Genomic DNA, 14,143 nt, shown 5'->3' on the forward strand with positions numbered 1-14,143 from the left:
CGTAGGTTCCCTGAAGACTGAGCCTCTGGCTACCCTCTCTGGATTCCACCAGGCCAAAGAATCGGCCACCTCTCGCGGGAGGGTCACTCGGAGCCTTGATGAGCTTCGCCGTTTTCTTTGATGTGGCAAGAGGAACCACTGGAGAGGCCGGCTATGAAGGCGAGACCATGGAACAATATCGTATGACGATACCATTTTCCCTAACAGCTTGGAAAGTTGGTCTAGGGATACTAGTTGTGACATCCTGGAGATATATGCTAACTCAGCTAAACTAGCCTGACGATCTGTCGATAGATAAACCCTCGACTCACTTGAATCAATTTGTGCCCCTAAGTGGACAATTGTGGTGGCAGGGACCAGATGGCTCTTATCCCAGTTAATCGAGAGCCCATGTGTTTGCAATATTTCTATGGTCAAGGAGATATCCCTGTTTGCTCCCTCCCTAGAGGTTGACAATATGAGGATATCATCTAGATAAGCCTGATGCCTAACTGGGGTTCCCGAATATGAGCCATTAGGACAGCCATAACCTTGGTGAAAACCCTTGGGGTCAAGACAACGCGAAGGGAAAAGCCCTATATTGAAAATGAGAACCTTTGAAACAAAACCGAAGAAACTTACGGTGATCTTTCCTAATGGGAATATGCAAATAAGCTTCTGTCAAATCGATCGAAGCCATGTAATCCCCTTGCCTAACACACTCCAAGATGGAACGTAGTGAGTGCATTTTGAAACGGTGGTACACGATGAATTTGTTTAGTGCTTTAAGGTCAAGTATAGCTCTCCAGCCCCCCGACGGTTTGCTTACTACAAAGAGTCTAGAATAGAAACCCTGTTTCTGTTGATCCATAGGCACCCGTTGAATGGCCCGGATGGATAAAAGATGGTTGATCGCCGACTCCATAATTGAAGCGCTGGAAGAGCAGCTAGAAACAGGGCAAGGCAAGAAAACCGTCGGGGGAGTAGAGAGGAACTCTAAAGCTAAACCGTCCCTAATGGTGTTAAGAACCCATCTGTCTGAAGTTGAGGACTCCCATTGTGCAAAAAAATGGGCAAGCCTGCCTCCAATGGGAAGTTCCGATGAAAGGTTATTTGAAGCGGTTGAACGGTTTACCCCGCCCTCCCCGAAATGGTTTACGGAGGTGAATCTGGACCCTGTTCTAACCTGATCGGCCCGTTGGGAGTTTCCTCTGTACGGTGAGAATCTCTGCCGTCGCGACCCCGATCCTCCGAATTCCTGGTTACGAAAGGAAGAAGAAGAGTAGACAGCCGAGGGACGAAAATAAGGTTGTTGTCTAAGTTCGCCTCTGCGTGACAAGGATGGTAACACCTTTTTCTTGTCCTTAGTCTCTACCAGGATTGGGTCCAAGGAGGCTCAACAACTTAGAACCTCCATAAGCTGATGATGCCAGTCGCCACTTGTTTCTAGTATCTGCCTTCCAGTGGCGCAACCACAAGAGCCGCCGGGATGTCACCGAGACCCAATGGATTTGGCTGAGAATCTGGCAGCATTAAGTGTCGAATCGGCCGAAAATTCTAAGGCTGCAATTACCTTGTTAAGGTCCTGGTGAGCTCTCACGTCTGAAGAAGACAAACGTCCTTGAAGTTGTTTGAGCCACATTATAGACGCTCTATTGAAAAATGAAGACGCTATGGAAGACCTGATGGACCAGGCCGAAGCTTGATGGGACTTGATCAGGGATTGGTCAGCTCTTTTGTCTTCCGGACGAAGAGCTTCATTTTCTGGGCCCGTTACATGTGATGCCGTCGTAAGAGCGACTACTGGAGTATCCACCGTTGGAACCTGGAGAATGTTTTCCAGGTCTGGAGCACAGTTATAGAACTTTTTGTCTGTGGCGCTGGGGAGAGCCCAAACTCGGATGAGACCACTGCCTCTGGACCACGTCCACAAACATTTTAGGTGCCGGAATGGCTTCTGCTACCACTGTGGGCTCCACAAATAGACTAGATGACGTGCTAGGTAAGACTTGGGGTTCTGTAGAAGGGGTCTGGACTGATCCCAGCCCCGTGGTTGCCAATGCTTTAAACAGAAGGGAACGAAACATGTGGGGCTTAAATAGTCCCACAAATGAAGGTTGGTCCGGACCAAGGCCTTCGTCCTCCGATAGGTTATCTCCAGCTTCTTCCTCTCCAGAGCTAGAGACTTGACCCTCCTCATCTGAGGATTCCTCCATATGAGGTCTGGTTATTGTTGAAGTAGAACCTGCTGATTTGCTCTGGCTCTGCCTACCATGGGATTTGGATGCTGATGTGTTCTGTTCCTCCCGATAAAGGGAGCGAGCCAATTCCTGGCGTACGGCCTGTTGAATCATCAGCCCAAAAGAGTCCGGAAGCTGAAACACTGGTAATGAAGGCAAACTGGTCTCTGGTCCCATCCCAGATGCCCCCATCCCTGGGGCCACATTTACGGCTGGTTCTGGTGAGGGCCTTGGATTATCTAGGCCTTCAGACTCTGACAAGGTACGGAATAAGGGGGCAGTCCCAGCCTGAGCCATAAGTACGGGAGACGCCCTGTCTGGGGACCAAGCCCCCGATCCCTGCATGGTTTGTGTGCAACGGTCTGGGCTTGAGGGGTTCAGATTGTCTGTTAAGCGTTGCTTCTCTCTGTCCCTAGGTGAAGGGGACTTGTGAGCCTTCTTAGCTGCCCTTGAAAAAACCCTTTCCAGAGCCTTGTGGCGCCTTTCTTCGGCCCGTACTCCCTTATTTGTTTTAGATTTGGGGGCTTTCCGCCTTGGAAGGGAGGATAGAGAAGCTGAAGAAGGGCCTCCCAATATCCTGCTGGCCTGAATGCTCTGGGGGTGCGGCCGGCAAACTTGCCTGGTTGTAACTGGCGTCCGCCATTTTGGAAATTTTTCCCGCCAATTTACCGTCGCTGTGGCCTACTTCCAGCCTCAGGGCAGATGCCCTAGATCTTTAAGGGTCTGCCGAACGAAGCCCAGCTATAGGGTTGTATTCTAGCTCGTAAAGCGGCAAGCGGCAAATTTTTAAAGCGACCTCTTTTTTTTTTTTTTTTTTTTTTTTAATTAATAATGAGTATTTGGCCGCGCTTTCCACTAGAAGTTCAATTGCTCACCCCACAGCTGATATCTTCCAATGAGGATCACCGTCCGTCGATGTGGCGTGCGGGCCGCTCACCACGTGGGTCCTTGCCCGGCTCCTCAGGACTCGGGCAATCCGATGCTGCAAGCTTGCGGCGGCGGAGAGCGGAAAAGCGAGCCGCCCGTCGAGAGAACGCGTCGGGGACCTGCCCGTGAGCTTCCCCGACTATCGCTCTCTGTAATCGAGGCTGCGGCTCTGGCGCGTCGGGGATCTGCCCGTGAGCGCTTGCCAGCTGATCGGCTAGCCGCTGAACCGCCGCGGCGGTCCTCCGCCGCTCGGAAGCCGGTCCCCTCGCACCGACCAAATCTTCTTTAAATTAAAATTGTAAAGAAAAAGAAAGGCAAAAAAACTAACCAAAATTACAAGAAACTAAATAAATAAGCAACAATTCTAACCAAAAATTCCTCCAGCTATGGAAAAACTAGCCTGAGGTAATTGGTAACACGACTGGTCCGTAGCGAAACCGAGTCGAAAAAGCTGGAGAGAAAGAGCAGGCGGGGACTATAAGCAACAAATTAAAGACTCGGTCCAATCAGCAGACGAGGAGATTAACCCATTCCTGACGGCCGTTTTCCCCGACTGAGAGAAATGATGGTATCAACCTCAGTGATAGAGTTATCTACCCATATCTCCATTCTCTGGGAGTTCTGGGCCTGGTAACATAGCCAGGATAATTTCCGGAATATCAGAAGGGATACAGATAATCTAATTGGGAAGAGGGGGAATGTAGATGGATCTATGGGTGGACGCCATAGCAGAGAAGTCTGAAGGATGCCCTCTCAGCCAGCTCTAATGGGATGGACATATATAATTGGAAAGAGGCGGTCCCTCAGATAATCTGGTCCCATGCCATGAATGGTTTAAAAGTTAAAAGCAGCCCCTTGAATTAGAGATGGAAGCAAACTGGCAACCAGAAGTCATGGAACACAATTCTAGGAGAACACATAATAAATAACCTGCACTGCTGTATTCTGCACTAGCTAATACTCTTCAAGAGCAGTTCCATGTGACCATGATCAGAGCCTGCCAGTGCAAAAACAGACATAACCATATGAAGTTCGACAAAGGCCCTTCTAGCTACCAGTCATCACTTGCTCTTCAAGCAGGAATTGAAACTCCGGGAGGACCCCCAGATTGTACACCTTCTAGGGTAGTGCCACACCACCCAGTAGCAAAGATGGTATAGTCCTGAAATCAGTAGGCTCCAAAAGAATCAATCAATCTGGCCAAAGTTCAGCTAAAGCCTGATGTCCTCCTCACAGCTTTCAGGCACTAGGATAAAGATGTTTATGGCACCACTTGATTCATGTAATCCTTCCCATACAGTCCACACTTGTTTTTCTAGTCTTCACCAACAATAAGGAGAAAGCACTCTTTAAAATAGCAGTACCACTATTTTCTATAAATATAAGGAGACCCTATTCCTTGCATCAAAGATAATTAGGTGAGAAAAAAACATTTTTAGTTTAGATAAATATTGTAAGAGACAGGTTGAGTAAATCTACTATATGTGAAATAAAACTTTAGCATTGTTCAAATTATAAAATTGGGTGCAGTCACATGATGATTCACTTAATTAACTGCTGGAAGTCCCAGTATCAGTTGCTGCCATAAGTTCAGGACATTTATTAAAATAAGATTAGAATGTACAAAGAACTACAAAGTCAGACCACAGGCCCATTTAATTCAGCATTCTTTGTCTATAGCATGTGATTAGAGGCATTCAATAAACTCACCAACATGAACTGGAAAGTAACTGTTTCTCTTTCATAGTTGAATACCAATAATCAGTATTTCAGATACTACTCTATGATGTAAGAGATAGTAAATGATCATTGATATTAGTACGGTAGGTATAGATAACCTGATCTTCCATGAATGTGTCTAATCTCCTTTTAAATCATTCAAACCAGCTGCAATTACTGTAACTGCTAATAACAAATTCCATACATTAATCAAATACTTTGTAAAGTATTATGTTCTTCTGCATATGGATTTTATATTGGATTACAATCACATTAAAGTGACCCAGATATGCAAAGAAAACAAGGGAGCAAGATGCTTGCTCAGCAGCTATAGTTCAAAACAGATTTCACTTTGACCCATACAGTATTTGCTGAGCTGTGCAAAATAATGCATTTACTGTATAAGCCAGGGATTGAGATATCATGTGCCTTAGGATATTCTAGAGCAGCCCAAAAGTAGAATTAAGGCCATTTAAGAGATGGCATGCCATGTTGTTTTGCTGAAGCTCTGACAATTAGACAAATCACAAAAGATAATGAATAAAATGATAATATAAGGGTTGTTAAAGCCTATGGAAAGTCACACACAAACAACTACATTTTATAAAAAAAATATAAAATATTAAGCTTGTGCACAGAAATGGTCAGTGCTGAGCCTCTGCTTTCTGGAAGTATTTTTTGACATTCAGGAAATAAAGCAGATATGACCCATCTTCCATGTATAAATCTTTTGAGTTTCTCTCCCAGTGAATCCAGGATCTGATTTGAAGAGAAAAGAATTTATATATATATAAAATATAATATATATATTATTTTATGTGCTTCCTTTATTAAATTTCTGTTAAAATATAGCTCTAACATTCTTGCAGAAATGGATGAATGAATTCAACATGAATGATATGACTGTGGGACAGCATTTTTATAATATTCCTTAATACAAATCTGAAAAATAATATAACCATACATTTTTAAGATGTCGTTTCTGTTTTGCACATACACTCCAGCCGTGAAGGCTGAAAAAGGTCCAAGATCTATACTCAAATAATATTTCCTTAACAATCAGGAGAATTATAAGGGATTAGAGGAAAGACATAGGCATACACAAAAATATTTAAGATCCCCCTTGCAAATAGCATCCTATTCTTGTTAATGCCTGACGTATTTTGCCAAGCCCCTTCAGAACAAGATTTTCCAGAAATAGAGAAAAATTATTTTAAAAATTATATTTTCATGATTTTTAATTTCAGTGATCAAATGAGAATGCACACAAATGACCAAGTAAACTTGTTTTTATAGTTAGATGTATATTAACTGCATGCTTCCTTCTCAAAGGCTCAAGGTAGTGTACACAGTGCTGTTTCACAATTTTCCATCGCATCCTGGCCAGTAGTCTGGCTAAGACCATGATGGCGAACCTATGGCACATGTGCCAGAGGTGGCATGCAGAGCCCTATCTGTGGGCACGCACACCATCAGCAGCTGCTCTTCTGGTTTCCAGTGCACATGCACACCGGCCAGCTGGTTTTCATGGGCACTGGAGCACCAGAAAACAGCCTGAAAAACAGTCCGAAAAATGGCCAAAAAACAGCCTGAAAAACAGCCTGAAAATGGCCTAAAAATGACCCGAAAACGGCCTGAAAATGGCCCAGAAAACTGCTAAACAGGGCCAAAAAAACAGGCATGCACACGCCAGCCAGATGGTCTTCGGGTTTTGCGCGCTGCGGTGCATGCACATGGACATGCATGCGTATGCATTCTGGTTTGGGCACTCGGTGCTGAAAAGGTTCGCCAGCACTGGGCTAAGAGATTCAAAATCATCCAGAAAAGTTCCTGAATCCTACTCTTTGCCAGCACACTATGCTGGCTCTTTATATTATCATCATCTGATGGAAGAAGAGAGGAAGGTTTGCCAATCATGCACTTATAATTGGTGACATAATTGTTGGCACAATTCTTTGGCAGATGAGAACCGCTAGAGCAAACTTTAAAATTGTGTGTGTGTGTGTGTGTGTGTGGGAGGAGGGGGGGGGCGGGAAGAGAAATTTCAAGTCAGCCTTGATTCCTGGCAGCTACCTGGACAAGTCCCTTCCTTTTTCTTGGCAACATTTTCAAAAGTGGTTTGCCAAAGGCTGAAAGTGACTGGCACAAAGCTACCCAGTTGGCTTTCTGCTAATTCCTAAACTAGAAATCGATGTCTTCTGGTTCTTAGCCTGGTGCCTTTAGCCACGAAACCAAGCTGGTTCTCAACTACAGTAATTAGGAGAGGACAAAGTGTGAGCTTCAGTGTTTTGGCTGTTTGCTACACTAATTAGGGAAACAAACATCCAAAACATTGAAGGTCAATCTGTCCATCAGAGCTTTAGCTGTCACAACCCACAGTATAACATTCCCATACTCCAGCCATTTTTTTTTTTGTATTCACTATTTATGAACTGACACTGCAAACTGAATTAAAGCTGGAAAGTAGTTCAGTGCACGCATTTCTTCTATCTTAATCGTTCTGAATTTAGAATGATTGTCCCTGGTCTTCAATTGTTATAGTAGTTCCTATAAAGAGGACTGTTTCCCCATAAATCTGCCTCAAATGTACTTTGTGGCACTAGCAATGAATTTATTTCTGTACTTGATTTGCTATGTTTTGCCTTCTACCAGCATTTAGAAAGCACCAAAAAAAATTCAACTCCACTAAGGATTTTCACTAGCAGGACAAGGATATTTTTGTTAGATCTGTTCCTGAAAATCTTCCCCTAGAGTTGAAGGATGGATCCTCCAGAACCCAATGAATGAATGAGAACTGCAGGAAAGAGGGATATCTGCATGTTCCTGCTGTCCTCTTTTTAGGATGTAACTATTCTTGTTTCATTCTCAAATACGTAATATAAGTTACTAATAGACTAGCTTGATCAAGGAAAGTGAGCTTCCAGTAGTTTTGCTAGTATACAAGACTTCATCTACTGAAATGAGAGATTCTCATAAAGCTAAATCCAAAGGGAATCATATTGAACATTCACTCTACATTTTCCCACTCTTGAGAAGACATCCGAAGCAGAAATACTATAAACTAGTTTGAGCCATTAAAGAAAAGTTTAGGGGATAAATGCAATAAATAAAATAAAAATACCTCCTTTGGATGTTTTGGATAGGGAGAACACCAAGTTGGGAGATGCTGCTTATTAATTAACGTTACTGTTCTGAATTCACCATGTATAGGTATTAGATTCTTAATCATAGAATGGATTAATAAACATTTAAAATATTTTTAAATTTTATTTAGAAGCTGTATAAAGACATTCAATAATCAAAAGCAGCTAAAGTCATTTATCTTTATTTAAAAGGCTTGGAAGTTGTTTGATAGATGGATAGATATATACCGTATATACTCGAGTATAAGCCGAGTTTTTCAGCACGTTTTTTGTGCTGAAAAACGTCCCCTAGGCTTATACTCGGGTCTATACGGCTTATACTCGAGTTTTTTTTTTAAGCCCTCGCTTATACTCGGGTCTATCTGACTTATACTCGAGTTTTTTTTTCTTTTTCACATTTTACCGGACGGCGCTGGGAAGCCCTGCGGTGCAGTGAGAGGCGGGCGGGGAGCCGCCAGCCTTCTCAGCTGAGGGAGGAGGTTTCAACCGGTAGGTGCCTCATTTCCCACCCTCGGCTTATACTCGAGTCCCCAGTTTACCCCAGTTTTTGGGGTAAAATTGGGGACCTCGGCTTATACTCGGATCGGCTTATATTCGAGTATATACGGTAGTTTCTCATAAATTGTGTCCACTGAAATACTAATAATTTGAACTATTTATATTTCAATATATCTGGTTTATACTTCAATGTAAGGTATGCATTTTGATATGCCCCGCTTTCTCAAAAATATCACATATTACATTTCACACTGAGTCCTCTTGTATCAAAAAAATAAATTTTTTATTTTTAAGTTTCTCACTTACTGAGTAAATGAAAGTAAATGTTATACTATACATTATAGCAAACTATGATCTGACGGTGATTCGAAGTATATTCATTAACTGCAAGCTGGTCCTAACTTTACAAAAATAGCATACTGAACTAATTTTCAAAAAAGCAGGGAATTGATTTCTTTTCCTTAATGTTCCATCATCCCTAATTAGTTTATGTAATTTTAAATGCCATCTGGAAAAACAGCATACCAAATTTATTTGCATAGCAAATTGGAGTTTGATTTTTGGATGTAACTATAATCTTTACTGAAAATTACATACTGGTAATGTTTACCTTTTAAAATTCATTCTCACTCAAAATTTGCATCTAATAAGAAGTACCCAAATACACCCTACCACTTGCATAAAAGTTGTCCTCTACTTACGACCGGTTGCTTAGCAACCATTCAAGATTACAGAACCTTCCAAGGGCTACTCACAACTCAGATTCAATGTTTCAACAGCTGCCTTCCCTCGCAATCATGTGATCACATTTGGGTGCTCGGCACTGGCCCGGATTTACAGCCATTTGCAGCATCACATGGTCACTGAATTTACAAAGTTTTCTGCAAGAAACTGATGTTTAGTTCTGATTTCCAGCAAAAAAAAAAAAACTCATTGAGGACCATAGATTCACTTTCACTTAATAATCTCCATGTTCCCCTAATGACCACAGTGATCACTTAATGACCAATGCAAAAAGGTTGTAAAACTGGGTCACATGGTGACCCACTTAATGACTGGTCTGACTTACAACCATAATTCCAGGCTAAAGGACGGTCATAGATCGAGGACTACCTATACATTCTACAAAATCCTTAGATCAACTACCTTGTCACTATTTGTATATAATCTTTACACACTCCCACATGCAAATACACAACAGGTGACAGTCCGTTTGATCTAATAGTTAAGGCACTAGGCTAGAAAGCTGGACACTCTGAGTTCAACGCTAGACTTGGCCCTGAAGGCCAGCTGGCTGACCATGGGCCAGTCACTCTCTCAGCCCAACTCCCAACTAACCTCACAGGATTTTTATTGTGGGGGAAACGGGAGGAGGAAGTTGTGTTGGATATGTTCACTGCCTTATTTGTAAAAAGAATAAATGTGGGTTATATAAATAAATAGCAATAGGGAGTATATTTCATTCTTTTATACTGGTCAATCCTGGCAATGTAATTACATTAATTATATTAAGTGCTATCGCATTAAAGTGATAATAATTAGACAAAGCTGATCAAAATCACACTATATCACTTTTTTATTCAATTATTATCCAGTTTTGCCATGACTATTGAAGACAAAAGAAGACTATACAATTCTGCTCTTGAAGGTAACATCTGGTATGTGAAAGTGCTCCAAAGCACCAGCTGCAGAAGAAATACAAAGAAAAATGCAATCCTGCAAGATTCTTTCTAGCTTCTCCATTGTGGGTATCCAGGAATATTAACGATAATTAATTAGGATTTACTTTTTTCATTTGGTATACAAACCCAAAATAGTTTATTGGTTGCAATTCAGAGTCCAAAATTATGGAACATAAACTCCATTCATGTATAAAAGGATATGGAATGGACATTGGTCCTACCTGAATGTCCTTTCTCTGTTGGCGGGACCAGCAGCCAGGCATGGGAGTGACTCGGTCTGTATCCAATGGGATCGAGTCTGCTAGTTGAAAAGCACCTCCTCCTCCTGGTGCCTTCCAGCTTTCGGACGAGGATGATGCGGCAGACCGACGCACTGAGCTGTAAAACAGGAACTGCAAGAATATGTTATTATGCCCTCCCCCCCGGATATGACCATGAGAGCCCGAATGATCTCCATAGAATACAGGAACCGGGCGTTCAGGGAGGGGCTGGCTGCTGGCCCCGCCAACAGAGAAAGGACATTCAGGTAGGACCAATGTCCATCCCCCAGCAGGGCGGGACCAGCAGCCAGGCATGGGACATACCAAAGCAAGTCCTATCGGGAGGGATCCGCCCGGTCCGGGTTAGAACCCCCTTCTAGGACCCTTTGGAGAACCCTGCGGCCGAACGCCGCATCAGCAGATGCATAGGAATCGATCTTGTAATGGCGTATGAATGGATTCGGAGAAGACCATGTGGCTGCTTTGCAGATTTCTTCTAATGGAGCCTGAGTGGCCCACGCAGCTGAAGTAGCCGCGCTTCTAGTAGAATGTGCAGTGATGCGACTTGGAATAGGAATTCCCTGAATCTGATATGCTCTGGCAATGCACGCCTTAAGCCATCTACCGATGGTAGAGGAAGATACCTTAAGGCCGATGGTGGTTGGTTGAAAGGACACAAAGAGAGCCTCCATCCTCCTGAGAGAGGCGGTACGCTTGATATAAATACGGAGGGCTCTCCGGACATCTAGGGTATGCCAGGACCTTTCCAGCCGGTGTACCGGATCTGGAGAAAAGTCGGGAAGAATGAGCTCTTGTGATCTATGGAACAGTGAGTTAACTTTAGGCAGGAAGGTAGGATCTAGCCGGAGGACCACCCTATCTGAGTGAAAAACGCAGAGATCCGCCCTGGTGGAAAGGGCAGCAAGTTCAGAAATTCTGCGAGCTGAAGTGATGGCTACTAGAAAGGCCACCTTATATGTCAAATATTGCAGGCCACACTCCCGCAAAGGTTCAAAGGGGCCCTTGGTGAGGGATGTTAGAACCTTCGTGAGGTCCCAAGATCGGTACCTGTGGACTACTGGAGGACAAAGGTTGGTTGCTCCCCTCAGAAATTGACGGATGAGGGGCCGGTGGGCTAGGGAGCGTTTAGCACCGCAAGTTAAAATAGAAGAGAGAGCAGCTACCTGTCGTCGAAGCGTGTTCGCTGCCAGACCTTGTTCCAATCCGTGTTGAAGGAAGATCAGGATAGTGATCGTAGAAGCGGTGGTAGGGTCTATGTTCTTGCTTGAACACCAGGTGTAGAAGGTGCGCCACGTCGAGCCGTAGATGCGAATGGTGGAACTACGACGAGACGCCTGGATGGTGTTGGCGACGTTGGCAGGTACATGTCTCTTCCTCAGGAGGCTCCGCTCAAGCGCCAGGCGGTCAGCTTGAACCACTGAGGGTCCGGATGAGTCAGCTGCCCTTGGCTGAGCGAGATCTTGGTCTGAGGAAGTTTCCACGGGGGAGCCACTGAGAGAGCCACCAGGTCCGCAAACCACGGGCGCCGAGGCCAGTGTGGAGCCAGCAAGATGAGTTCCGCCTGTTCCCTCAGCATCTTCCTGATAACCTTGGGTATTGTTGGAATGGGAGGGAAGGCATAAAGGAGGCCGGGGGGCCAAGGGCTGCGCAGGGCGTCTATGCCCTCCGCCCCCTGGACTGGGTACCTTGAGAAGAACCGATCCAGTTGACGATTGTCTCGAGTGGCAAAGAGGTCTACCAGTGGGTTCCCGAAGCGGAGTGTGATCTCGAGGAACATATCCGAATTCAGTCGCCACTCCCCCTGGTCGACTGAGACTCGGCTGAGCCAGTCGGCCTGTGTGTTTGCCACCACTGATATATGAGAGGCCCGTATGGACCTTAGGTGAGCCTCCGCCCAGAGACCCAGTTGCACTGCCTCTTGCAAGAGAGGCTGAGAGTGGGTTCCCCCCAGGCGGTTCACATGAGCCTTTGCGGCCACATTGTCCGTTAGAATTAGAATGTCTTGATTGAGAACAATGTCCTGGAACGATAGTAAGGCCAGATGAATGGCCCTGAGTTCTAACCAGTTTATGTTGTGGGTCAGGTCCCTTGGGGACCACTGACCCTGAGCCATGTTTGATCCCAGATGGGCGCCCCAGCCATGAAGACTGGCATCTGTTGTCAAGATTAGGCGTTGGGGTTCCCTGAACTCTCTGCCCTTTGACAGGGCTGGGGAGATCCACCATAGAAGGGAGTGCCTGACTTGTTGTGGAAGTTGGACAAGTATTGGTGACGTAGCTGTGTGTGCCTTTTGATAGGGGAGTAGAAACCACTGCAGTGTCCTGCAGTGGAGACGAGCCCAAGGTACAATGCCGATGCAGGAGACCAGTTTCCCCAAGAGTTGGGAAAGGGTCTTTAAAGGAATAAGACGTCTCTTGGTTACCCCCCTGACTAGGTTCTGTAAATTGGTGAGACGCTCCTGTGACAGATAGACCCGGCCCTCGATCGTGTCTATGATGGCCCCTAAGTGTTGGATTCGATTCGTAGGATGTAAGTGACTTTTGGCCTTGATCGAGAAGCCGTGGGCTTCTAGAACCTGAATGGTTGTGGACAAATCCGCTGCCGCCAGGGTCTCTGTTCGAGATTGGATAAGGAGATCGTCCAGATAAGCTTGGATTCTGATTGGAATAGCCCGGAGATGTGCTGTGAGGACGGCCATTAGCTTTGAGAAGACCCTGGGGGCCGAGGAGAGCCCGAATGGAAGGGCACAATATTGGTAATGGAGACCCCTGTGGCAGAAGCGGAGGAATCGTCTGTGAGCCGGAAGGATAGGGACGTGTAAGTATGCCTCCGTCAGGTCTACTGACGTGAGGAAGTCCCCCTCCCTGATGCTTTCCAAGATGGACTGGAGAGACTGCATCTTGAACCGCCTGTAGACTATGTAGCGGTTCAGAGCCTTCAGGTCGAGGATTGCTCTCCATCCCCCCGAGGGCTTTGGGACTATGAACAGTCGGGAGTAAAACCCCTGACCGTGCTGGTCTCGTGGCACCGTTTGGATGGCCTGAATTGAGAGAAGATGTTTTATGGCCGATGCCACGAGCAGCCGTTTCGTCGGGTCGCAAGATAACGGGCACCTGACGAAATGACCCGGGGGGGGGGGTGGAGAGGAATTCCAGGGAGAGACCGAACCTGATTGTCTCCCTGACCCAGGAGTCCGTGGTGGACTCCTCCCATTGGCTGGCGAAGAGCGCCAGTCTGCCCCCAATGGGAGGGACGGGCAAGCAGTCAACGTGAGCGCCTGAATGGACGACCTCTCCCGAAGGGCCGCTTGAAGGAACCCCTCTGACCTTGACCTCCCTGTCTATCCTGCCTATCCTGTCTACCCTGTCTGGGGGAGAAGGGTCTTTGGGTTCTGGAGTTTCCAAAGTTAGAATCAGCCGCCCTGAAGGGACGAAAATATGGGGTTGGCCTGGAGTCTGAGCAGGCGGGACATGCTTGGAAGGATCTTGCGCTTGTCCTTGGTCTCTATAAGTAAAGGATCCAAGGCTGCTCCAAAGAGTGAGGTCCCCGAATAAGGGGCTGAGGCCAACCTCCATTTGTTTTTGGCGTCGGCTTGCCAACGCCTAAGCCAGAGAAGGCGGCATGAGGATACTGTGGAACCAATCGATTTGGCAGCAAATCGAGAAGCATTTAGG

The 14,143-nt window shown here is 45.6% G+C and overlaps 2 protein-coding genes across 3 annotated transcripts in view; both read right to left on the reverse strand.

Annotated features, from left to right (window-relative positions):
* HS2ST1 (heparan sulfate 2-O-sulfotransferase 1) overlaps nt 1–14,143 on the reverse strand; it is a 117,870-nt gene that overhangs the window by 80,126 nt on the left and 23,601 nt on the right. The window lies entirely within an intron of this gene.
* LOC131195898 (uncharacterized) lies at nt 10,128–13,679 on the reverse strand. Of its 2 annotated transcripts, none has more exons than XM_058178190.1 (2): nt 11,633–13,679; nt 10,128–10,580 (listed from the first exon to the last, which is right to left on the reverse strand). In XM_058178190.1, exons 1-2 carry the CDS (start codon nt 13,427–13,429, stop codon nt 10,278–10,280), a joined length of 2,100 nt encoding a protein of 699 aa, XP_058034173.1. In that variant the 5' UTR covers nt 13,430–13,679; the 3' UTR covers nt 10,128–10,277. The 2 variants fall into 2 exon arrangements, with proteins under 2 accessions (XP_058034173.1, XP_058034174.1); XM_058178191.1 differs by having other exon boundaries at nt 10,295–10,566; nt 11,633–13,678.

Source organism: Ahaetulla prasina, chromosome 3, assembly GCF_028640845.1.
Source record: "Ahaetulla prasina isolate Xishuangbanna chromosome 3, ASM2864084v1, whole genome shotgun sequence".
Classification (NCBI taxonomy): domain Eukaryota; kingdom Metazoa; phylum Chordata; class Lepidosauria; order Squamata; family Colubridae; genus Ahaetulla; species Ahaetulla prasina.

Bases quoted from the DNA above. Each gene is read 5' to 3' on its own strand.
- LOC131195898 (XM_058178190.1), bottom strand. From the start codon at position 13,429: ATGGAGAGCAATCCTCGACCTGAAGGCTCTGAACCGCTACATAGTCTA. The intron at 10,581-11,632 runs GTAGCTGCTCTC...ATATTCTTGCAG, and splicing joins CGAACACGCTTCGACGACAG to TTCCTGTTTTACAGCTCAGT.